Consider the following 26,435-nt stretch of genomic DNA (forward strand, 5'->3'; position numbering starts at 1 on the left):
GTGAATACGGCTCCTGCCTAAGGAGATTGCAGGGCACGCTGGGTTGCAGGGGCCAATCCGCTCTTATGTGCTGTCATGGGCGGTGGGTGAAGCTGCCGCTTGGGAAGGCTAGCTCCCAACCCTCTTCTTCTGCCTGTGGCCCCACCCATACTCCAATCCTGCTTTGCTCAGGCCCCACCCCACTCTGCCCAGGCCCTGCCCTTTCCCCACTGTCTCCCTCCTCTTTTCCTTCCCCCCACCCTGCTCACCCCCTTCCAGCCAAATCCCTGAACCCAAATGAAGCAAGTGACATTTGAAAAAAACACTCTTCTGCAATTTCTTTCTAAATAAAATGGAGCATGTTTTCCACAGCATGCCAGATGGTGAAGACTGGACTTGCAGAAGGTACCTAATTAAAAGCACTAAACTTGGGAATAAAAAATATCAGTCACAGGTTTTTTGATATGCCCTGAAGTTTGTCAGAGATTTATTTGCAAAAACTTTGTTGTAAAGGTGAGTCAGCTGTCTTGCTGAATGGAACATTAAATATTATGGAATACATGATGCAGCTCTTCTCTGTTTTACATTTTCTTAATCAGTATTTCTATGCTGATTTTATATTTTAAATGTCCTTTTAAACCTTCATGAAGTAATCATTCCAGATTTCTTCATATTTAACTCACTGAAACAAAGACATTATTGTAAATTAATCAGTTACAGAGGTGTAGTGTGTTCATAACAATGTTCATTGCTTTTAGAAAAAGGGAACATGAATTTACTTTGTGTGATCTCCATAACAATAGACATGTTTATGAAATTTCACCAACTTTAAAAAAAATATGTTTTCAAAGATTTTAGGCATAACAAAGGATTTGATATCTATCTTAGCACTGATTTTGCTGGAGGGTTCTCTTAAAACTAGTTCATCAGGTAGTCAGAAGTAAAGAAAGGGAAACTCATTTGTCTAGTTATCTGGAAGGAAAGGGGTGTTGTCCATTTAAGGGCTCTCTTCAGCTGGAGGAGCAGGGGCGGGGGGAGGGAATTGAAGGGAGAAAGAGATGGACGGACAGGATAGGAAGACTTTGGAAGCAAGTTTTTTTTACTATAGTAATTAAAATTAAAATGAACAGGAGTACTTGTGGCACCTTAGAGACTAACAGATTTATTAGCCTGTGTGTTCCGTTCTATGCATCCGAAGAAGTGAGCTGTAGCCCATGAAAGCTTATGCTGAAATAAATCTGTTAGTCTCTAAAGTGCCACAAGTACTCCTGTTCATTTTAATTTTAATTACTATAGTAATTTTAGTAGATATTTAGATGCACAATCATCTTCAGCCTTAAATGTTTGGGTCTTCAGACATATAGTTTTTTAAATAAATCATTCAAAAGACCACCCTTATCTAAAATACAGATTTTAATTTTAGGTTTCAGAGTAGCAGCCGTGTTAGGGTATGGCTACATTTGGAATTTCAAAGCGCTGCCCCGGCAGCGCTGCGGGAGCGCTGCCGCAGCAGCGCTTTGAAGTGTGAGTGTAATCAGAGCGGCAGCGCTGGGAGAGAGCTCTCCCAGCGCTGCATGTAAACCACATCCCTTACGGGTGTAGCGTGCAGCGCTGGGAGCCGCGCTCCCAGCGCTGCTGCCCTGATTACACTGACGCTTTACAGCACTGTATCTTGCAGCGCTCAGGGGGGTGTTTTTTCACACCCCAGTTGCAGCGCTGTAAAGTGTGAGTGTAGCCAAGGCCAGAGTCTGTATCCGCAAAAAGAACAAGAGTACTTGTGGCACCTTAGAGACTATTTCAGCATAAGCTTTCGTGGGCTACAGCTCACTTCCTCAGATGCATAGAATGGAACACACAGACAGAAGATATTTATACATACAGAGAACATGAAAAGGTGGAAGTACGCATACTAACTGTAAGAGTCCAGTCAATTGAGATGAGCTATCATCAGCAGGAGAAGAAAAACCTTTGAAGTGATAATCGAGATGACCCATAGAAGATGTGAGGAGAACTTAACATAGGGAAGTAGATTCAATTAGTGTAATAACCCAACCATTCTCAGTCTCCGTTTAAACTTAAGTTAACTAATTGAATCTATTTCCCTGTGTTAAGTTTGAAGATTGGACTCGTGTAGTTGGTCTGTCTCTAAGGTGCCACAAGTACTCCTGTTCTTTTTGCAGATACAGACTAACACAGCTGCTACTCTGAAACCTAAAATTAAAATCTGTATTTAAGATAAGGGTGGTCTTTTGAATGATTTATTTAAAAAACTATATGTCTGAAGATCCAAGCATTTAAGGCTGAAGATGATTGTGCATCTAAAAATCTATGCATGGATTTTTTAGAGATGTGATTTTCTAATCTTCACCAACTCACTAATGAAATATTTTTAAAGCAAATTTTAAACGAAGGTCCTGTAGACTAACATGTTCTGAGTAAATGTTACATTAATGCACAACTGTTTTTGTCAGTAAATTCAGAAACTGACAGTATATACCCGGGAGTTGGCAAATGCCTATTAAATGGCTTTATTACCACTTGAATGGCTCTTTAACAGTTCAATGTTGTGCTAATAGATCCCCTCCAGAGTAAGAGTCGCCAGGCTGCTGCAGCAGCTATCTGTGGGAGCCTTCAGGAAGGGTCAAAACAGGGATCGGAAGAGTGAGGACGGTGGACATTAAGACCCAGTGGTGCCCCAAATTTTCAGGTGCCCTATGCAGCCGCTTATGCTGCGTATGCCTAAAGACAGCCTTGACTGGCAATCTAAACTGGCCTAATTTCCTGTGACTGATTCCTCGAGCCATCCACTGCCCCAAATAAATACATCAAAACCAATAATGATTTTTGAAATCCTAACTCTCTCAGCTTCCCAGCCCATACAAACTTGCTCACATCTCCCAAAATATCACTGATTGTTGTATTAGACTTTTATTTATTGATGATGATCTATCAACAGCTACATTTTTTTCTTCTCAATAGGCTTATAAACTGGACAAAACTAGTAAAAATTTCTTTGATGTAGAAGATTTCCATAGTCCTAAAATGGATGATTTCTATGATAGGTAAGTACTAGTGCACATGGCAACTGCAAGGAGAAGTAAATGACTTATTTTTATTATGGCTGAAGTTAGGATAAGCTAATTTTCTTATTATTGCTTTACTCTTTGCTAAGAAGAGACCCTAACCATTATTCCGTTATGGGTTGCCTTTTTCTTTGCACTTGTTCCTAATTTCTTTCCTAGTAGCTGTGTCATCAGAAGCCCTAGCCAATAAGAAGTCCTAATGGCATCTCTTTGGGGGAACTTTCCCCCCAGGATCAACATGTGGATATCCTTCTTCCTGTACTGACCTTTGTGGCACCATATTTCCCCACTACAGATGCTGTGGAGGACACTCCATAGATCAGGGTCTATCTGTGTAGAGATTGCAAAAGTGAGGTTCGGGTAACATAAGTGTTCCCTGATAACTACTGATAAATGTATTAAAAAGTGCATTCAGCCTGCATTTGCATGGAGCCCCCTTCATACTGGTCCCTTGTTACCAGATGTGCCCATTCCTTTGGGGTATGCTCATTTATTAGAGTTACTCTTCTGGGGAGAGGGGGGTTCTGTAATTCTATTAATGTACTGCTTGTGTCACTTGTGTGTTCATATGGAGCTCCTCCCTTCTGCAAGTCCCCTCCTAGTGGAGCTATCCTGCAGGACCTTGGTCTCCCAGGGCTGGGTTCCTCCAGCCCCAGAATTAGATGAGCGAACACACGCGCACACACACACTAACAGAGCAAGTCTGAGTAGACCGGGTCAATCAGCACTCTCACTCTTACCCCTATATGTCCCTGTACTCAATAGGCTGAGTCAAGCAGCACTTTCAAGCTGCCACCCTTATATGCCACAGATTCAGCACGACCCTATCCTCACTTTCACATTACAATTGAACAGGTAGTAACCCACTTGATGAGCAAACCCCACAGTATTTTTGGATGCTACAGAGATCTATAGCTTAGGTAAAAGACGCGTTTCTGCAGAATAAATGGGGAAGCTAAAAACACAAAGGAGTAAAGTTTAGAGAGAGAGAGAGAGAAGCAGCCAGCTTACCATAAAAGATATTTATTGAATAACAGTGATAATTACACAAAGAGGGCTAAACAAACATAACAGTTACATTATTAAAGGTTAATAACTGAGGTAGAAAAGAAAACAGAGAGAGGGAGGCTTGAACTGGTCGCGGTTCTCAGGTGATGGTGGTAGCTCAGGGTCCTGAGTGCTGGAGACAGGCAGAGCCCCGAGCACGATCAATCAGGAGATGGAGTCCCAGTGGAATTGATGCAGAGTTTGGGTCCATGCATCAGAACGTTTACTTGAACATAGGTGGGGTTTTTTGTAGAGAAACAACAGTGGTTCAAGGGAGAACACTAGATTTGTTTATGGGTAAACTGATGACTCAAGGGTTTTCTTTAGGTTAGACAATAGGAGCTGATCACCCTTGGCTATGGGTGGTGTTTTCTTCCAGAGAGCTCACAATACAATTACATGACATAAGAAGAACATAAGAATGGCTGTAATTGGTCAGACCAAAGGTCCATCTAGCCCAGTATCCTGTCTACCGACAGTGGCCAATGCCAAGTGCCCAGAGGGAGTGACTCTAACAGGTAATGATCAAGTGATCTCTCTCCTGTCATCCATCTCCACCCTCTGACAAACAAAGAGAGTCTAGGGATGCCATTCCTTACCCATCGTGGCTAATAGCAATGAATGGACTTAACCTCCATGAATTTTTCCAGTTCTCTTTTAAACGCTGCTACAGTTCTAGCTTTCACAACCTCCTCAGGTAAGGAGTTCCACAAGTTGACTGTGCGCTGTGTGAAGAAGAGCTTCCTTTTATTTGTTTTAAACCTGCTGCCTATTAATTTCATTTGGTGACCCCTAGTTCTTGTATTATGGGAATAAGTAAATAACTTTTTCTTATCCACTTTCTCCACATCACTCATAATTTTATATTCCTCTATCATATCCCCCCTTAGTCTCCTCTTTTCCAAGCTGAAAAGTCCTAGCCTCTTTGTCTCTCCTCATATGAGACCCTCTCCAAACTCCTAATCATTTTAGTTGCCCTTCTCTGAACCTTTTCTAGTGCCAGTATATCTTTTTTGAGATGAGGCGACCACATCTGAACGCAGTATTCAAGATGTGGGCGCACCATCGATTTATATAAGGGCAATAATAAATTCTCCATCTTATTCTCTGTTCCCTTTTTAATAATTCCTAACATCCTGTTTGCTTTTTTGACCGCCTCTGTGTGGACATCTTCAAAGAACTATCCACGATGACTCCAAGATCTTTTTCCTGACTCGTTGTAGCTAAATTAGCCCCCATCATATTGTATGTATAGTTGGGGTTATTTTTTCCAATGTGCATTACTTTACATTTATCCATATTAAATTTCATTTGCCATTTTGTTGCCCAATCACTTAGTTTTGTGAGATATTTTTGAAGTTTTTCACAGTCTGCTTTGGTCTTAAATATCTTGAGCAGTTTAGTATCATCTGCAAACTTTGCCACCTCACTGTTTACCGCTTTCTCCAGATCATTTATGAATAAGTTGAATAAGATTGGTCCTAGGACTGACCCTTGAGGAACACCACTAGTTACCCCTCTCCATTCTGAGAATTTATGATTAATTCCCACCCTTTGTTCCCTGTCTTTTAACCAGTTCTCAATCCATGAAAGAACCTTCTCTTTTATCCCACGACAATTTACGTAAGAGCCTTTGGTGAGGGACCTTGTCAAAGGCTTTCTGGAAATCTAAGTACGCTACGTCCACTGGATCCCCCTTGTCCACGTGTTTGTTGACCCCTTAAGAGAACTCTAATAGATTAGTAAGTCATGATTCCCTTTAGAGAAACCATGTTGACTTTTGCCCAGCAATTTATGTTCTTCTATGTGTCTGATAATTTTATTCTTTACTATTGTTTCGACTAATTTGCCCGGTACTGACGTTAGACTTACCGATCTGTAATTGCTGGGATCACCTCTAGAGCCCTTTTTAAATATTAGCGTTACATTAGCTATCTTCCAGTTGTTGGCTGTAGAAGCCGATTTAAAGGACAGGTTACAAACCCTAGTTAATAGTTCCGCAATTTGACATTTTAGTTCTTTCAGAACCCTTGGGTGAATGCTATCTGGTCCCGGTGACTTGTTAATGTTACATTTATCAATTAATTCTAAAACCTCCTCTAGTGACACTTCAATCTGTGACAGTTCCTCAGATTTGTCACCTACAAAGGATGGCTCAGGTTTGGGAATCTCCCTAACATCCTCAGCCGTGAAGACTGAAGCAAAGAATTCATTTAGCTTCTCCACAATGACTTTATTGTCTTTAAGCGCTCCTTTTCTATCTCTATCATTGAGGGGTCCCACTGGTTGTTTAGCAGGCTTCCTGCTTCTGATGTACTCAAAAAACATTTTGTTATTACCTTTTGAGTTTTTGGCTAGCCGTTCTTCAAACTCCTCTTTGGCTTTTCATACTACATTTTTACACTTAATTTGGCAGTGTTTATGCTCCTTTCTATTTACTTCGCTAGTATTTGACTTCCACTTTTTAGTGGAAGTCTTTTTGTCTCTCACTGCTTCTTTTACATGGTTGTTAAGCCACGGTGGCTCTTTTTTAGATCTTTTACTATTTTTTAAAATTTGGGATATACATTTAAGTTGGGCCTCTATTATGGTGTCTTTAAAAAGCGCCCATGCACCTTGCAGTCACTTTAGTCACTGTACCTTTTAATTTCTGTTTAACTAACCCCCTTATTTTTGCATACTTCCCCTTTTTGAAATTAAATGCCACAGTGTTGGGCTGTTGAGATGTTCTTCACACCACAGGGATGTTAAATGTTATTATATTATGGTCACTATTTCCAAGTGGTCCTGTTATTATTACCTCTTGGACCAGCTCCTGCACTCCACTCAGGACTAAATCTAGAGTTGCCTCTCCCCTTGTGGGTTCCCATACCAGCTGCTCCAAGAAGCAGTCATTTTAAAGTATCAAGAAATTTTGTCTCTGCATTTTATCCTGAGGTGGCATGTTCCCAATCAATATGGAGATAATTGAAATCCCCCATATTACTGAGTTCTGAATTTTGATAGCCTCTCTAATTTCCCTTCACATTTCATCATCATTATCACTGTCCTGGTCAGGTGGTCGATAATAGATCCCTAATGTTATATTCTTATTAGAGCATGAAATTTCTATCCATAGAGATTCTATGGAACATGTGGATTCACTTAAGATTTTTACTTCATTTGAGTCTACATTTTCTTGCACATATAGTGCCACTCCCCCCCCGCACAACCTGTTCTGTCCTTCCGATGTATTTTGTACCCCAGAATGATTGTGTCCCACTGATTGTCCTCAGTCCACCAGGTTTCTGTGATGCCTATTATATCAATATCCTCCTTTATCATGAGGCACTCTAGTTCACCCATCTTATTATTTAGACTTCTAGCATTTATGTACAAGCACTTTAAAAACCTGTCACTGTTTAATTGTCTGCCCTTTTCTGATGTGTCAGATTCCTTTTTATATGAATGTTTCTCGTCTGATCTGGCCCTTACATTATCCTCTTCCATCCTCTGTTCCTGACTATAACCTAGAGAATCTCTATCAATAGACTCTCCTCTAAGAGAAGTCTCTGTCCAAGCCACATGCTCCTCTGCAGCAGTCGGCTTTCCCCCATCTCCTAGTTTAAAAACTGCACTACAACCTTTTTAATGTTTAGTGCCAGCAGTCTGGTTCCACTTTGGTTTAGGTGGAGCCCATCTCTCCTGTATAGGCTCCCCCCATCCCAAAAGTTTCCCCAGTTCCTAATGAATCTAAACCCCTCCTCTCTACACCATCATCTCATCCAGGCTCTGAAGCTCTGCCTGCCTACCTGGCCCTGCGTGTGGAACTGGGAGCATTTCTGAGAATGCCACCATAGAGGTCCTGGATTTCAGTCTCCTCCCTAGCAGCCTAAATTTGACCTCCAGGATGTCTCTCCTACCCTTCCCTGTGTCATTGGTACCTACATGTACCATGGCCACCAGCTCCTCCCCAGCACTACACATAAGTCTGTCTAGATGCCTCGAGAGATCCACAACCTTTGCACCAGGCAGGCAAGTCACCATACGGTTCTCCCGGTCATCACAAACCCAGCTATCTATGTTTCTAATGATCAAATCTCCCATTACCAACACTTGCCTTTTCCTAGTAACTTGAGTTCCCTCCCCCGGAGAGGTAACCTCAGTGCGAGAGGATACCCCAACACCATCTGGAAGGAGGGTCCCAACTATGGGAAGGTTTCCCTCTGCTCCCATAGACTGCTCTGCTTCCCTGGGCCTTTCAGCCTCCTCAACAGTGCAGGGGCTGTCTGACCGGAGGTGGGACAATTCTACAGTGTCCCGGAAAACCTCATCAACATACCTCTCTGCCTCTCTTAGTTTCTCCAATTCTGCCACCCTGTCCTCCAAAGCCCATACGCGGTCTCTGAGGGCCAGGAGCTCCTTGCACCGCTTGCACACATATGCCACCCGCCCACAGGGCAGTTAATCATACATGCTGCACTCAGCACAATAAACTGGATAGCGCCCACTCTGCTGCTGGGCTTCTGCCTGCATTATGTCCTAATTAATGAAGGGGTTGTTTAAAGCGAGAAGTTTTGGCTGTAGTTTACTTTATAGGTTTTAAAACAAAAATAACAGCAAGGGGCCTTTGGCCCCTTCCTGCTCCCCTTCCACACTCCCTTGCAAAACTCCCTGTTAGCAGCCCCTGGTTGCTAAGCTCCCTGGTCGCTTGCACACTGCTTTATAAAGCCCTGGCCTGCTTGATAGCCCCGCCCACTGACTAAGGCTCAGCCCATCAACAGAGGCTTCTAGCTTTCAAGTAGGCTGCTTCAGTATTTTGGATATCAATCAAGGATTTATTACTAGAATTGGTCTGATAACTGCTGAGCTGGGTGTGGGCAGGCGTAGGTTCATCAACATTTAGAGCAGAGATCCCCCATGATGCAGTGCCTCCCTGCTTTTCTGGTCCCAGAGTTCAGTATGGTTCTCTGTTCTCCATTCTGTATGCTAATGGAGAAGTCTCCCTGTCCCATCTTTCATGCATATGAGGCTAGAGGAGTTGTCTCTGTTTTCCATTCTGTATGCTAATAGAGAATTCTTAATCTTATCCTCCTTGTCAGGAGGGATCTAGGTGTGTCTCCCAATGCCCTTCACTGCTCTCTGCGAGCCTTTTCTCTGATCAGTTTTGGTTCAAACAGAGACTAGTGGGGGCGAGGGGTGTCTTTCATGTGTCCGACAGACTGGATACTGCACCCTGGTTCTCCAAGAACACAGAGCTGACTGGTAACACCCTCCTCTCAGAGTGGGGATCTAAGGGCAGCTGCCCGAAAGGCGAAATGCTGCCCAATTCTTGAAAGAGGGGCAAGAAGTCCTGTAGATGGAGCAGACCCACAGGACCTCTTGTAATAATTGTGGTGTAGCAGGCCTCCTTTATTTGTTAGCCTACTTGGTGAAAAGTGAGTAAAATTTCATGAATTGTCCCAATGAGCCATTATATGAAACTGGTTAAGAAAAGATGTGACTGAACTTCTTTAAACAGAATGGGTCTACTAATACCACTGAAGGATTGCGTTAAGATTGTAACTGATAAACAAGAGGAGTTGAGAGTCGGAAATCAATGAACCAGAATTGGTGTGGCCACTGGGAAGCATTCATGAACAGAGGACTGTTCTCTTGGGATGGACTTCATCTGAGTAAGGAGGGAAATAGACGTCTAGGATGGAGGCTGGCACAACTGATTAAGACAGCTTTAATCTAGGAATTTGGGGGAGATGGTTGAGAGATGTCCAGGTAATCTCCACGCCGGAATTTAACATTGAGAGGTAAGAAAACAAAGTAAGAGAGGATACAGCCGTGGGCAGAAGAATGGACATAAGGAGGAAGGGTAGTGTAGATACCAGTCTAACAGGTGATACTGGTGGTAGAATGTCTGTGCCTAACCAGGGCAAAAATTAAGATGTCTGTACACTGATGCGAGGAGCCTAGGTAACAAAATGGAGGAACTAGAGCTACTGGTGCAGGAAGTGAAACTGGATATTATAGGAATAACAGAAACATGGTGGAATAGTAGTCATGACTGGAGTACAGGTATTGAAGGCTATGTGTTGTTTAGGAAAGACAGAAATAAAGGCAAAGGTGGTGGAGTATGTCAATGATGAGGTTAACTGTAAAGAAATAAGAAGTGATGGAATGGATAAGACAGAGTCTATCTGTGCAAAAATCACATTAGGAAAGAAAGCTACTGGAGCCTCCCCTGAGATAGTGCTTGAGGTGTGCTACAGACTGCTGGGATCTGATTTGGATATGGATAGAGACCTCTTTAATGTTTTTAATGAAGTAAACACTAATGGGAATAGTGTGATCATGGGAGATTTTAACTTCCCAGATATAGACTGGAGGACAAGTGCTAGTAACAATAATAGGGCTCAGATTTTTCTGGATGTGATAGCTGATGAATTTCTTCACCAAGTAGTTGAAGAACCAACGAGAGGGGATGCCATTTTAGATTTGGTTTTGGTGAGTAGTGAGGACCTCATAGAAGAAATGTTTGTAGGGGACAACCTTGGTTCGAGTGATCATGAGCTAATTCAGTTCAAACTAGATGGAAGGATAAACAAAAATAGATCTGGGACTAGGGTTTTTGATTTCAAAAGGGCTAACTTTAAAGAATTAAGAAAATTAGTTAGGGAAATGAATTGGACTGAAGAACTCATGGATCTAAAGGTGGAGGAGGCCTGGAATTACTTCAAGTCAAAGCTGCAGAAACTTTCAGAAGCCTGCATCCCAAGAAAGGGGAAAAAAATCATAGGCAGGAGTTATAGACCAAGCTGGATGAGCAAGCATCTCAGAGAGGTGATTAAGAAAAAGCAGAAAGCCTACAAGGAGTGGAAAATAGGCAGGATTAGCAAGGAAAGCTACTTTATTGAGGTCAGAACATATAGGAATGAAGTGAGAAAGGCTATAAGCCATGTAGAGTTGGACCTTGCAAAGGGAATTAAAACCAATAGTAAAAGGTTCTATAGCTATATAAATAAGAAGAAGACAAAGAGAGAAGAAGTGGGACCGCTAAACACTGAGGATGGAATGGAGGTTAAGGATAATCTAGGCATGGCGCAGTATCTAAATAAATACTTTGCCTCAGTCTTTAATAAGGCTAATGAGGAGCTTAGGGATAATGGTAGAATGACAAATGGGAATGAGGATATGGAGGTAGATATTACCACATCCGAGGTAGAAGCCAAACTCGAACAGTTTAATGGGACAAAATTGGAGGGCCTAGATAATCTTCATCCGAGAATATTAAAGGAACTGGCACATGAAATTGCAAGCCCATTAGCAAGAATTTATAATGAATCAGTAAACTCGGGTGTTGTACCGTATGACTGGAGAATTGCTAACATAGTTCCTATTTTTAAGAAAGGGAAAAATGTGATCCGAGTAACTATACTGAAAGGTGAACTGTCAGGCTGGAAGGAGGTTACTAGTGGAGTTCCTCAGGGATCAGTTTTGGGGCCAATCTTATTTAACCTTTTTATTACTGACCTTGGCACAAAAATTGGGAATGTGCTAATAAAGTTTGTGGATGACACAAAGCTGGGAGGTATTGCTAACACAGAGAAGGACCGAGATATCATACAGGAAGATCTGGATGACCTTGTAAACTGGAGTAATAGTAATAGGATGAAATTTAATAGTGAAAAGTGCAAGGTCATGTATTTAGGCATTAATATCAAGAATTTTAGTTATAAATTGGGGACACATCAGTTGGAAGTAACAGAGGAGAAGGACCTCGGAGTATTGGTTGATTATAGGATGAGTATGAGCCGCCAATGTGATATGGCCGTTAAAAAAGATAATGCAGTTTTAGGATGCATCAGGCGAGGTATTTCCAGCAAAGATAAGGAGGTGTTAGTACCATTATACAAGGCACTGGTGAGACCTCATCTGGAATACTGTGTGCAGTTCTGGTCTCCCATGTTTAAGAAGGATGAATTCAAACTGGAACAGGTTCAGAGATGGGCTAATAGGATGATCCTAGGAATGGAAAACCTGTCTTCTGAAAGGAGACTCAAAGAGCCTGGCTTGTTTAGCCTACCGAAAACAAGGTTGAGGAGGGATATGATTGCTCTTTATAAATATACCAGAGGGATTAATATTAGGAGGGAGGGGAATTATTTAAGCTTAGTACCAATGTGGACACAAGAACAAATGGATATAAACTGGACACTAGGAAGTTTAGACTTGAAATTAGACAAAGGTTTCTAACCATTAGAGGAGTGAAGTTCTGGAACCGCCTTCTAAGGGGAGTAGTGGGGGCAAAAGACATATCTGGCTTTAAGACTAAGCTTGATAAGTTTATGGAGGGAATGATATGATGGGATAGCCTAATTTTGGCAATTAATTTGGCAATTGATCTTTGATCATCAGCAGGTAAGTATGCCCAGTGGCCTGTGATGGGATGTTAGATGGGTTATGGGATCTGAGTTACTACAGAGGATTCTTTCCTGGGTGCTGGCTGGTGAGTCTTGCCTACGTGCTCAGGGTTTAACTGATTGCCATATTTGGTGTTGGGAAGGAATTTTCCTCCAGAACAGATTGGCAGAAGCCCTAGAGGTTTTTCGCCTTCCTCTGCAGCATGAGGCACGGGTCACTTGCTGGAGGATTCTCTGCAGCTTGAGGTCTTCAAACCACAATTTGAGGACTTCAATAACTCAGACATAGGTTTGGGGTTTGTTATAGAAGTGGATGGGTGAGATTGTGTGGCCTGCATTGTGTAGGAGGTCAGACTAGATGATCATAGTGGTCCCTTCTGACCCTAAAATCTATGAGTCTATGAGTCAATGAACCAAAATAATGAGAGGATGGATTATTCCACCCACCGCCCTTCTGGGGCCCTTATAAACAGACTTCGGAGGAAAAATGGGGAAATTTTTACCATCACCACAGCTGTGTCAGGACTGTTGCCGCGACATCAGACTTTGATACTCCAGTGGGGATATTTGGCCATCATTGTTGCATGAATGAGGATCCCAACATGATATATGTGAGATTTTGTTTTGTCTTCCCCTTCCTCGTGTGCTTCTTTCCGTCCTGCCCCTACCCACATCTTCCTTCTGTCCCCTCTCTCTCGGCTTTTCATCTGATCCTGAAATCAACAATACTGCATGACACCAGCACAATGGGATGAGACAGCCCATCCAGCTCTGCTGAGCCAGAGAAGGATCGTTGAAGGACAGGGATCCGACAAGAAAACCAGATGATTGACCTGAGTGGGGAGGTGAGCCGAGATCCAGAGCAACAGTTGTTGTGACTGACTTGTCAGCCCAAAGCATCTGTCCATGACTGACCAGCTGCCCTGTATTCTGAGAACATCAGCAAAAGCCATCTTTCCCCCATCTTTATTATCTTATCTCTTCTCTCCCTTCTGTGTCTATGGGTATGGCTACACTTGAAACTTCAAAGCGCTGCTGCGGCAGTGCTGCGGCAGCACTGCCATGGCAGCGCTTTGAAGTGTGAGTGTGGTCGCAGCGCCAGCTCTCCCAGCGCTGCACATAAACCACATCCTCTGCGGATGTAGCTTGCAGTGCTGGGAGCCGCACTCCCAGCGCTGCAGCACTGTTTACACTGATGCTTTACAGCGCTGTGTCTTGCAGCGCTCGGGTTTGTGTTTTTTTCACACCCCTGAGCGCGAAAGTTGCAGCACTGTAAAGCACCAGTGTAGCCATGGCCTATCTGTTTTGCCTAAAGCAACAAAGTCACCATCATTTCCAACTCAGAACTGAGAAACAGAGCTAACTCCTTTCTTCCCTGCTATGAAGGACTGTTTCATTGAATAAGAGACTTTAGCCAATATTCACTGTCTCAAAATAGAGACTTAGGTTTTGAGTAAATTTATTTTGCATAATCAGTTAGTTTCAGTGCTCTTTGCCTCGTTTTGATTCTTTTCTTCTTTTGTGTTTCAATCAATACATTTCTAACCTTTGGCCTGGATTTTAGTGTGTTTGCTCTGGTAATAAGTAGGCTGAGGTCTTTGTATACTAAACTATGAACTTCGTTTAAAACTGTTTAATGTTGTACAGTGGCTGGGTTACATTAACACCTTTGAGCCTTCAGTCCAGCTAAATTAATACAACAGGATCTGAAGATTCTGGTGGTCAATCCCCAGTTCATTCTGTCAGGGGGCAAACTCCACCTCTGAAACAGAATAAGCTCCTTCTGGGGCATTTTTTGGAGATTTCTCCTGTATGAAATTAGGTAGGGTGAGCTAGTTGATGTCTTCAGTTTGCAGTGATGTATCATGGCTCTCCCTTTTATGGTCAGTAATGCTGGGAAGGGAAAAAATAACAGCCTACTTAAGTGTTTGTAGAATGTGATGTTTTTAAAGTTGACTTGAGTGTGCATGGCAATGGGAAATTTAAATAGAAGTCCTCATTCCAAGAGACAGAAACGCAGATCTCTGCTGTTATACCACCAAGTTGGGGTGGAAGTGGAATCTGTTAATTGTTGCTCACCTGATATGCAATTAGCCCCTCAAGCTCTCCCCTCCCTCCAAAAGAGATTCATTTCAGCTCTGAAGCTGATTTTAGCTGTGTATCAATCTGTTTTCTTTTCAAAGCTTTTTGAAAGAGAATATTACATTCTCAAATCATCTTGTTTGCTTCTAGGGATGTGGAAATAAAAGCCACAAACTGGAACCAAATTTAAAACTCTCCTTAAACCTGAATAGACCACCGTCAAGGAGAATTATTGTTGCTTAGTTCTAGAGGTTTTTATTTTGAGCCTAAATTATCACCTGCCATTTGATTTGATGAGCTTTATAAATAGTTGTCTGCTAGGACTGAGATTGAAGAACAACATGCTGTTTTTGAAAACTTTGTTTCTTAAACAGCATGCCCCATTACATACATGCAACATGACTGCAAATTCACACACACAAGTAAAACAGGAGACGGAAACCACTCTGTGTAAGTCATGACTTTCTCAATAGTCTGCTTCTTTTTCAAGGTCACTGCTTCCTGAGTCTAAGTAATTCTAAAAAGGGCACCATACAGGGACATACAAATCTAGTGAGTGGTGAAAAAAGGCTGAGAGCCTCTTCAGTTCTGCAGTGCTCACAAGTCAGACCTGATAACTTCCAGCCATTCAAGCGCTGAGTACTGTTCCAGGAAAGATTATTGTGTGTCTGGTTGTCTGGTGCAGATGGCTTGTAAGAGAGTTCATATACTGCAGTCCAAACACATGCTTCAGCTAAAAACGGTTTGACTAGTGACTTGAACCCAAGCCAAAGTGAAAGGTCAGTGAATTATATAAATGGAATGGTTCTATAGTTAATGCTGAAGGTAGCTGTGCATTACATAACAAGGCAACAAACAGGTTCCAGAATGGAGCAATGAATAGTGCACCCAGTGAGGAAGCAGGACTGTTACCAAGATAAGCAGCCAGGCTGTTACACTTGCAAGAATTTAAACAGTGGGAAGTCTTTCTGCTTAAACCTTGAAGTGGCAACAGCATATTTGATAAAGATGAATACAATTGTTGTTTTCTTCTTGTTTCTATCAGAGACTGTTTTTAAAAACTGGCTATTCATTTTATGCTTCAAGACAAAACAGATATTATCTAAGGAAAAACTCCCGGCATTTTGCTCAGTCCAGCAATCTGAAAGTTCCTGATAAAAAAAATCTGACCATCTGAATAAACTGTAAAATGGATCTGGCAGTAGTGTTCTTCTGATCTCTTTTGCTAAAAATGTGACAGGCAATATAGGAGAAAAACTGACATAATGGATAAAATTTTCAAAAGTGACTTTGTCAAGGTTTTTTCCCCACTTTGAACTTTACAGTACAAAAAGTGGGGACCTGCATGAACACTTTTAAGCTTAATTACTAGTTTAAATCTAGTACGTTGCCACCAGTCAGAATTTAGTGTCTGGCTCTCTTTCTGTTCCCTCAAAACCTTCCCTGGGGAACACAGATCCAAAATCCCTTGGATCTTAAAACAAGGAGAAATTAACCATCCCCCTCCTTTTCCCCCCAGACTTTCCCCTCTCTGGGTTGCCTTGAGAGGCTTCACACAGATCCAAACTCCTTGGATCTTAAAACAAAGAGGAATTAACCTTCCCTCTCTTTTCCCCCCCACCAATCCCTGGTGAGTTCAGACCCAATCCCTTGGATCTTAAAACAAGGAAAAAAATCAATCAGGTTCTTAAAAAGAAAGCTTTTAATTAAAGAAAGAAAAGGTAAAAATTATCTCTGTAAAATCAGGATGGAAAATGCTTTACAGGGTATTCAGATTCATATAGACCAGAGGGACCCACCCCCCAGCCTTAGATTCAAAGTTATAGCAAACAGAGGTAAAAATCCTTCCAGCAAAAAGAAACCTTTACAAGTTGAGAAAACAAACATAAGACTAATCTGCCTTGCCTGGCTATTACTTACAATTTTGAAACATGAAAGACTGACTCAGAAAGATTGGGAAAGCCTGGAATGATGTCCCGTCCCTCTCAGTCCCAAGAGTGAACAACGAACAAAACAAAAAGCACAAAGAAAGACTTCTCTCCACCGAGATTTGAAAGTATCTTGTCTCCCTATTGGTCCTCTGGTCAGGTGTCAGCCAGGTTTACTGAGCTTCTTAACCCTTTACAGGTAAAAGAGACATTAACCCTTAACCATCTGTTTATGACAGACTTAGACTCTTAAGAGCCTAAATCTTATTAAAAGTCAGTGAGGCAACTGCCTAAATCACTTTAGAGAATAGGACTTATACTTTAAGCACTTTTGAAAGTGTTAACCAGCTATTTATATAAGGTTTCCACAGCTTAGCCCTTCCATTTCTGAACTTTTAAAAAAGTTATTTTAATGAGTTAGAAACAGCACAAACAAGGAGGTGGGCAGAGGGAAGATTTCAGCAGAGGATAATTTGAGAGATAGGAATAAAGATGATGTAGGGCTTGAGGAAAAGAGGAGCAGAGTTGAAGAGGAAACATAGATCCCTGGAGCAGAGGCTGATGGAACATAAGTGCCACATGTGAGGAGATGGGGGCATGAGGAAGGAGAAGAGAGGTGCTCCCAGGTGATGTTGGAGAGGTGCAGAGAAGGTGCAGAGGTGGTTTTGAGGCAGGCTGGCTGGCAGGGTGAGAAGCTACAGCTGTTCTATCTGATGCATACTGGGGGAGCTGGATGTGGGAGAGACATGCAGTGGAGAAATGTTGCAAATCTTTGATCACAGAATGGCCCTGACTTGCCACTAAAGTGGTGCTACAAAGTAACAGATTTACTAATCAGAAGAAGTCTTTAGTGTTCAGTTGCAAGCAGATCCTTGGCCTGAAAATTTGGCTAACAATGTTACTGGGAAAGATGATATCAAGGGATCTCACCTTGAACCCAGTCTAGTTTAAGTTTTAGCAGTAGAAAGTGTTTTATCTTTATTTCTCTTGACTTTAATGCCTTTTAATTGTACTGTCTTAAAATCTGTCTTTTTCTAGTTAAATTTGTTTTCTCTTTGATCAAAACTAATCCAGTGTTGTGGATTGGGTAATTCTATTTAAAGTAGCAGACTATTGTATATTGATCCCCTTACAGGGACCACAGACCCAAAATATCCAGGAGAGGGCTGGACAGTGCAGAACACACATGGGGGCAGGGGAGGAATTTGGGACTGAGATCATGTTGGGGTTACCCTGCAAATGGTAATCTAGGTTGGTGAAAATCAAAGTGTGACTGGATTGCAGGCTGCAGCTATACACAGACACTCAGGATGTGACCTGCATGCTGTTTTGCTGTTTCTGAGGGGCCCAGGCTGGGAACTACAGCAGCAAAGCAAGAATGACACAGCCTCTCTCTTGTGTGGCTTGCACCCCTGAGTATCATAGCCACACTACCAGTTAGAAAGATCACTTAAAAAAAAAAAAAAAAGCAAGATGGCTGTTAATCAGCAACAGGATCAGAAAGACTTTGGACAGAAACTCCTCCCAGTCAATGTTCAGGGAAAGCTCTGGGTCTCCGTTGTTGCTTATCACTGCTAGCAGCAGGACCGATGCTAGGGGTTTTAGTGCCCTAGGCGCACGGCAATTTCACTGCCCCGCGCCCTGGTCCCGTGGCTCCGGTCGAGCTGCCGCAGTCATGCCAGCAGGAGGTCCACCGGAGCCGCGGGAGCAGCCGACCGTCCACAGGCACGACTGCGGCAGCTCCACCAGAGCCGCGGACCAGCGGACCCTCCGCAGGCACGACTGCAGCAGCTCCACCGGAGCCGCCTGCCGCACCCTCCAGCAAAATGCTGCCCACCAATAATCCTGGCGCCCTAGGTAATTGCCTAGGCCACCTAAATGGAAGCGCCGGCTCTGGCTAGCAATTGTTTGCAGGTTGGGTCATTGCAGTAACATATTCAACAGTTCTTTGTATGTACAGATTGCAAATTCAACATATGTGAATTTGGCTTCTGAATATGACAAGGCTGAGGCACAAATACTTCGTAACCATAGTTTTTTTCCACAGTGCCAGCCTGAAATTGTTGCTTATGGCTGATAGTCCTGATTCTGATTGCTATCTAATTTATGATGTCTGGTTGCTATGGTTACTGCTCTATCTAGAAACTAGTAATTTTGTGAACAGTTACAATAAATCTAAATAAGGGAATGAATAATCTGCAGAAATGGGTCTAAAAAACAACATTTATTTCTGTCTCTGTATTTGAGCAGGACTTACAAGTAGTGATTCCACAGTAGTAGGGCTCCTGAGATGATACATTGATATGAAGGTCATTTTTTTTTTTTGTGAACCAAGCTGTTATAAAAGGAGACCTCATAATGTTACAGACAGATATAAGTATATCAGACTAATGATAGAAATAGTATCAAAGAGCTGAAACATTCCTCTTTTCCAATATAATTCATTATATTGGAATACGATTCATCCCTTCATTACTTCAGATTTGATCTAATGGTTCAGTGACCAGGTTCTTTAAAGCTATTTCTCAATAGCCTCTCCGTGAATTTAGAAGCATTAAATCTTACACTTGACACATGTCAGTGTTGAAGGGTCATGTGGCCTTTCTGCAGTTATTGAAGAAATACACTCCACTGGGAACTGCAACTAGAAAATAAAAACTCTGGACTAGAGCTCTTGGGGCAGGGACTGGGTTTTTACTACTTTGTATAGTACCTAACAAAATGTGACTCCGATCATTGACTGGGGCCTTTGGGCTCTATAAATAATAATAATTAATTAATTAATAACGTACCTTTCCTTCGTAACATCCCAGAGAGGGGAAACAAAGTATCCAGAAAACTCACTGAAGTTTCATGTTCTCTTTTCAGCATGGAGGTGTATGTAGGTGGCTGGGACATGGTTCAACCTGCACAGCTGGGGAATCCAGAGGGTACTCTTTACTCAACACCGCTTAACCTAGGGCCAATCATTAACAGCCCATGCTTCATTGGATAGACCCCGTAGCAGTGCAGTGTAATTCATGGAAGGGTTCTGTGGGGAAGATAAAGGAAGAGATTAAAAAGAGGCAGCGACAAATTGAAGTAGGCAGGATCAGAGAAGCAAAAGAAACAAAGTGGGATGGAGAAAAGCAGGTCCAAAAAAGGGGACAGGTCCAAAAAACAAAGCAGAAACAAAAGGAGAGTGGAGAGGGTAGAAAGCAAAGCAGTGAAGACAAAATTCACATCTTCCTCCAGTCCTGCATATCCTTCTTCCTGTACTGTACATATCTCCCTCCTGCCCTGGTAGTCCTGAAAGTGTCTCCAGAAGAAGGTGGAGACTCAAAATGCATGGCTTCTTGACAATCATTACAAAATGATTGTGCACAAGAAAATAGTGGGGAGGCAGCAGACCCCACCGTGGGCAGTGAGTACCATAGGCTGGGGGAGGCTGTGCCACCCCAAACAGCCAGAAATGGCCCCGCCCACTCTCCACCACCCAGACCCTCTGCTTCCGCTCTGCAGTCCAGCTCCAGGGTCTGAGGCCGTGCTGCTTGCCCTCCCTCCCTCCCACCCCCCCCCATGCTCCAGAGGCTGCGGCCACGCCACGTGCCCTCCCAGTGCTCCAAGGCTGGGGGCACTAGCCTGGGGTGAGGGCTGGTAGCCATGGTGGGCTCTGGGCTCCAGGAGATGGAAGGAGTGGGGCCTTGGGTGGAAGGGGCGTGGCTGGGGGTTAGCCTTCCTCAGCCAGCAGTTCATGCACCGCCCATGCCAGCAGCAGTGCATTAGCAGACCCTAACAGGTAGCTGGACACCAGATTCCACTGAGTCTTGAAGCCTAATAGTGCTCCTAGACTCCCAGTGCTTCTCCGCTACTCCAAAATCAGAATACTTGCAGAGTTTTTAAGATCTCTAGTGTCCTGTCGGCCCAGCTGATCCAGCAGCCCTCTTGGCTTCAGAGCTGGGTTGCCTGAGTCATCTGCTCTCTAATCTCCATCTTTCCCTGTCCCACCTCAAGTTCCTATAACGTCTGCATGGGGCCTATGGTTTCTGCTCTCCTGCCATGGTCTGTAGTAGGTCCTGTGAACTTTAGGTTTGAGAGAGACAAATTGGGAAGGGGAGCAGGAATCAAGATATGGAGCCTGGCAGGCTTGGAAGAAGTTGCAAAGTAGGGGCAGCTTATTAACTGAGGTTGTTTGGGCATCTGGTAAGCCAGCACCCACTGGAGTTTCCTGCTACCCCACTTGCCCTTCTCTTTGGGGCTTAAGTGTCCTGTCTCCTGGTTTCCAATACATGTCGATCTTTTAAAATATTTGAAAATAACCAAGGAAAGTCTGAGACAAAACACTTAAGCTGGTATTAAGAATGGGAGTATCAGGGTAAAAGATATGCAGAGATGTTGTAATATTGGAAAAATCCATGGTTTGAATCACAGGAAATTCAGCATTAAGGTTAAATTATTTAAATACTTTAAATATTCAAATACTTGACAGTGCAGAAATGCACAGTTAAGGTCTTTCAAACAGTTGTAAGAGTACCCCCATAACAAAATCTTGAGGAGAAAACAAACTCTGGTATGCCTACACTGCAATGTAAGCCTAGGATTAGTGGAACTCAAATCAGCTGATCTTGTTAGAGAACCCAGGGCTTGAGCATCTACACTATTTGTTTGTCAACCCTCGGTTAAGAATTTTCTAACCTGGGCCTGCACATGGGGCTCCAGCATCCACAATGCAGTACTCAGATCCAAATCCAACCAACCATATCCCAGACTTCCTAATACTCTTCCAAAATGTGGCTGCTCTAGTCCCTTGTTCATGGTGCAGTGTGGGAAAACTTGACTTTCCAGCATGCTTGACTGTCCACCGGATATAGAAAGTCAGTCCGTATGATTGTGGGATGCATTTGGCAGACTCCCAGAGCATGAATCCAGAGGGGCTACGTCTACACTGCAGAGCAATAGGACTTGAACTCTGAGTCCCAGCTTGACTCAGGCTTGGACCTTCTACCCAGGATGAAAGTAACTTAAAGGACTTACCGGTACACTGGAGTCCTGAGCAGGAGGCGGGGCCTCAGCCAGAAGGGGTTTGGCCTCAACTAGAAGAGGCGGGGCCTTAGAGCCCCCAGTCCCTTTCAACTGAGATTGAAAGGGCCTGGGGCTCCAACTGTGATAGTGGCAGCTGGGAGTCCTGGGCCCTTTAAATCACTGCCGGAGCTACCAGCTGCAGAGGTGGCTGGGAGCCCCAGGGCTCAGGAGCCATTTAAAGGGCCTGGGGCTCTGGCCGCTGCTACTGCCCTGGGACCTTTAAATCACCGCCTGACTCCTGCTGCCAGAGCTCTGGGGTAGCAGCGGCGGCCAGGGGCTCTGGTGGTGATTTAAAGGGCCAGGGGCTCCCAGCACCTGCTACCACAGTGGAGCCCTGGGCCCTTTAAATTGCTGACAGAGCCACCCAGGCTCTGCTGCCAGAATCAGCGGACATTTAAAGGGTCCTGGGTGGTAGCAGTGGCTGAGAGCCCCTGGCTCTTTAAATTGCCACCAAAGCCCGGCTACCGCTACCCCAGGGCTCTGGCAGCGGGGCTTGGGTGACGATTTAAAGGGCCTGGGGCTCCAGCCGCTGGTACTGCCCCAGGCCCTTTAAATTGCCGCCAGAGCCCCACTGCTGGAGCTGGCAGAGATTTAAAGGGCCCAGGGCGGTAGCGGTGGCCAGAGTCCTAGGCCCTTTAAATTGCCGCCTGAGCGCCGCTGCTGAAGCCCTGGGGTAGCGGTGGTGGGGCTCCGGGAGTGATTTAAAGGGCCAGGGGCTCCCAGCTGCCACTACCGCAGCAGAGCCCTGGTCCCTTTAAATCGCTACCAGAGCCCCAGGGGTCCCAACCACCTCTGTTACCCAGTGGCTCTGGCAGCAGGGCTCTGGCAGCAATTTACAGGGCCTGGGGCTCCAGTCGCTGCTGGGAGCACCAGGCCCTTTGAAATTGCCAACTGGGGAAGCCAGTCCGGTACACTATACCAGACTGTACTGGCTTACTTTCACTTCTGCCTCCACCTCGTGGGGTCCTGGGACCCTGAATCTCAGCCCAATTTGTTTGTAGACAGGGGGATTGAGCAAGGGGCTAGGCTTGAGCCTGAGTTCAAACCCTGGGCTTGCATTGGTTTATAGATACCATTTATGACAATCTTACTCATAAAAAGGATGTTGCTTTAATCAATAATCTCAAAAATTAGAATGCCTTATTTTTAAAGATGAAGCAATGCAGTCAAACAAAAATGTATAATTCCTAACTAAACAAATAGCATCTTCATTCAAATTCTAGTGCAAGGTCCAAATACTTTGTGGCAAGCAGGAGCTATGTTCTGTGCAAAGTCACTGGCTGTGGCAGTGCTCTGGCAGAAATTTCTGTGGCATTTTCAGAAAAAAAATTAAAATTGAGGTTTTTATTGAATAAAATATGAAAAAATAATATAACGCAGTTTACACCACTCAGAGCTGTTGTTTCAGCCTGTCTGCAATCTCAAGAAGATGACATTGCATTGGTTTACACTTTGTTCATGTTTGTGCCATGAAGACTACAAGATGGAAGGCCAGCACTGCGAAGGAGGCAGTTAAAATTGTTTGGGTTATTTCAGCTGTGCATGTCCATACTTTCAAATGGTTGGATTTCTTTTAAGTTTAACTCTGAATTTCCTGATTTTATCCTTTTTTTGTTTCTACAAAATTCTTAATTTTTTTTTAACCCTTATGTTGTTGATATGTCTGTCAACCTTAACTCCAATGTAGCCAAATTTTTCATCTGGGAAATAAAAATAAGCATGATTTATACTATCTTCTATCTAGTTTAGTACAAAAGTTAAGTTAAATGACCACACCAAAGAGCATATATTAACATTTTCATTCCAGGGACTCCATAATTAAACAGTGAGATTAATGAAAGTGAATAGTCAGGACAGAAAGTGCAACATTTGATATAAGCAGGAAGAATTGCTTGAGGTAGTAAAGCAGTAGTTTTCAATCTGTGGTCCACAGACCCCTGGGTTCCGCAGACTGTGTTAGGGGCCTGCAAAATGTTGTTGTTACAATAGAACAGTGGTTTTCAAACTGAGGTGCGCAGACCACTCGGGGTCCACAGACTAGGTTTAAGATTTCCAAATGGGTCTGCACCTCCATTCAAAATTTTTTAGGAGTCCACAGATGAAAAAAGGTTTGCAAACCACTGTAGTAAACTGTTTGTAACTAGATAAGAGACACATGTAGTTTGATCCTATTTTCTGTCTGAACTGTGAATCTATTGAATGAACTGTAGAGACAATTCTACTTTAGCATGGAAAGAGACTTGACTAATGTGTCTTTTCTCTTTCTAAGTTCTGATAGGTGACAATTTATTTAATTGCAGTCTTTATTTCACTATAATGTTAGAACATTGATGTGCATGACACTTAAAACCTGAAGATGATTATCTCCTGGAGAGTTAGTCTGATATTCCACATACAAGTTTATTCTGAAAATGTATGTTTTAGAGCTGTCCTTTAAGAGGCATGCACACATACACAAATAAATAAAACATGATAAAGAATGCCAAATATGTAGAATACTTGTGTAATAGTTTACAACATGCTAAAGCCTGAAAAGAGAACATAATAAAATAATATTCATTATAATATAAATTATAATTATTCATTAATTAAAAAATCAAAGTAAATATTAATCCAACTTTTAGTAGCACTTAATTTTTTTTAAATGGGACTCCATATTTCTGAGTTGGCCCTTCTTTGTGTAAAGTTAATAACATAATTTGTGTGGTTTAGGGACCACTTGTAGGGAGAATGGGAGGGAATTGAACCCACATAATGACAGTAACTCCTAAGAAAAATGTTAAGTGCCTTTTTTTCTTTTCTGATAAATGTCTTACAGATACCTGTGGTCCCTCAATGTTCCTCACACAATAATGCAAGTCAACTTGATGGCTGGAAGTTCATTCATTTCACATTTACCATCTGATTGTAAGAGCATTGAAAGTGTTTTTAATTACTTTGCTACAATGACGTGTCTATTGCGCCTTCTGTGTTTAATATTATTCCTCTTCCTCCCGCCATGTTGTTAATCCTCCTTTTCTTCTTTTTTATCAAAATGACTGAAAATTGATACAAATTTTTTAGGTCGAAACTAAATGTTTCATTTTGACATTAACAAAACATTTCAGTGTTTTTTTGTGTGTGGTCAAAACTAGTCAGTGAACTCCATATGAATTCATGAATAGTTTCAAGTGACTCGAAACTATATTTATCAGCGAATAAACTATTTGAAAAATGTTATCCAGCTCTAGTTGTCCGGGCCATTTGTCATTATTAAAAGCACAGTGACATAAAAGATAAAGCCAGGAGTATCCCCTTGTCTCAAAACCCCTCAAATTGAAACATTCCCTCCAGTTATGGCCTGGCATTCATCCAAAGCAGATGGTCCAAATCCTCTTTATTTGATCTGCAATGTAACATGACATTTCCTCACGTTGGGAGGAACTTGTATCAGCCATCAAGTGTTGATGGCCCAGTTTAACTAGGCTGGCCACTGCTCAAGACTAATATGCTGCTGCTGATGGGAAAGCATTATTTATTTTCCTCCTATAGTACAAGATTTAAAAAAATATTTATGGTGCCCTCGATCATGTTAGATATGGACCATTTTTGCTGGCCTCGTCTACACATAGATTTTGTACCAGTAAAACTGTGTTAGTAAGGGATGTGGGGTTTTTGCCAATACCAGTATAGTTATACTGGTGCAGTCGCTAGTGTGGATGCAGTTATACTGTTATAATGGTGCCTTATACTGCAGTAACTTATTTCCCTTCCTGTATGGGAATAAGCTGTATACTGGTATAAGCACATTTATATTTGTATAACTGCATTCACACTAGAGGGTTGTACCACTTTAACTGTACAGGTATAGTTAAAGTGGTACAACTTTTGTGTTTACACAAGCCCTACAACAGGAATCACTATTTTTAATGGACAATATTTCTTTATAATGTAACATTATATTTACTTATTGCTAATTATTCCGTGAAATTGTAATTTTCTCCTCAAAGGTCTCTGATGATATCTCCCCCTAGCTCTACCTCATCACTGTTAAGGATCTGCATTGCTGCCACCTTTATTCCTGCTGAGGAGGGCTGGAGGGAAGCCCCTTTCAGATTCCCTTTAAGCAAAGAGTTCTCTGTAGAGAAACATGAAGCATTTCTTACCCAGGGCTCAGCATATTACCTCTGCAGAGCTCTTAGCCTCTACCTACTAGACTGTGAGAGACCTGGCATTGCACATGGTATGTTGTCTGACAATGCAATATACCATTAAGCTCTAACTTCACCACAGAGTATTTACAAATAGTTATAGATTCGTATGTGGACTTCAGCATAAAGTGTTTACTTATCTACTGATTCCTTCAATATAGTGACTATATATTACAATGGAATATGTCTTCCAAGTTAAAAAAAAAAATCAAGTTTAAACTAATCAACCATCAAATATTTTTTTATTTAAAGATACTGGGCTAGGTTCTCCAGCCCCCTTTGTGTCACCCAGCTGGCACAAAGGGACCAGAAACCTCCCATTACTCCCCAGTGGGCATAGAGCCAGTAGAGTCATCATCTATGCCTCTCTCTCTTTCAGTCCCCAGCACTGCGGCCATGTTGATGTGCAGGAATAGAGAAGGGTGAAGAGGGGCAGTAGCTAGAGTGCAAAGAATTCTTGCAGTCCCCATATGGTCTCTACGGGGGACTTCCACAAATAAGCAAACTAGTTCATACTGAATAAAGATGAAGAAAGGGTTACATAAGCATCTGTTTCATAAAGAACCATCCATGGCAGTCTTTTTTATTATTAATAATAATTTTTGTTATATATTTTTCTTTCACCACTTCCCTAGTTGAGGCTTCAGGTCAAATGCCAGAATATGATATGTC

At 42.6% G+C, this 26,435-nt stretch overlaps 1 protein-coding gene across 1 annotated transcript in view; it reads left to right on the forward strand.

Annotated features, from left to right (window-relative positions):
- Positions 1 to 26,435, forward strand: part of LOC115645127 — a 96,956-nt gene that overhangs the window by 43,808 nt on the left and 26,713 nt on the right. The window contains exons 7-8 of the mRNA XM_030549524.1: positions 2,959 to 3,041; positions 24,392 to 24,480. Coding sequence (XP_030405384.1) covers positions 2,959 to 3,041; positions 24,392 to 24,480 — 172 coding nt within the window. The remainder of the gene's footprint in view (positions 1 to 2,958; positions 3,042 to 24,391; positions 24,481 to 26,435) is intronic.

Source organism: Gopherus evgoodei, chromosome 1, assembly GCF_007399415.2.
Source record: "Gopherus evgoodei ecotype Sinaloan lineage chromosome 1, rGopEvg1_v1.p, whole genome shotgun sequence".
NCBI lineage: Eukaryota > Metazoa > Chordata > Testudines > Testudinidae > Gopherus > Gopherus evgoodei.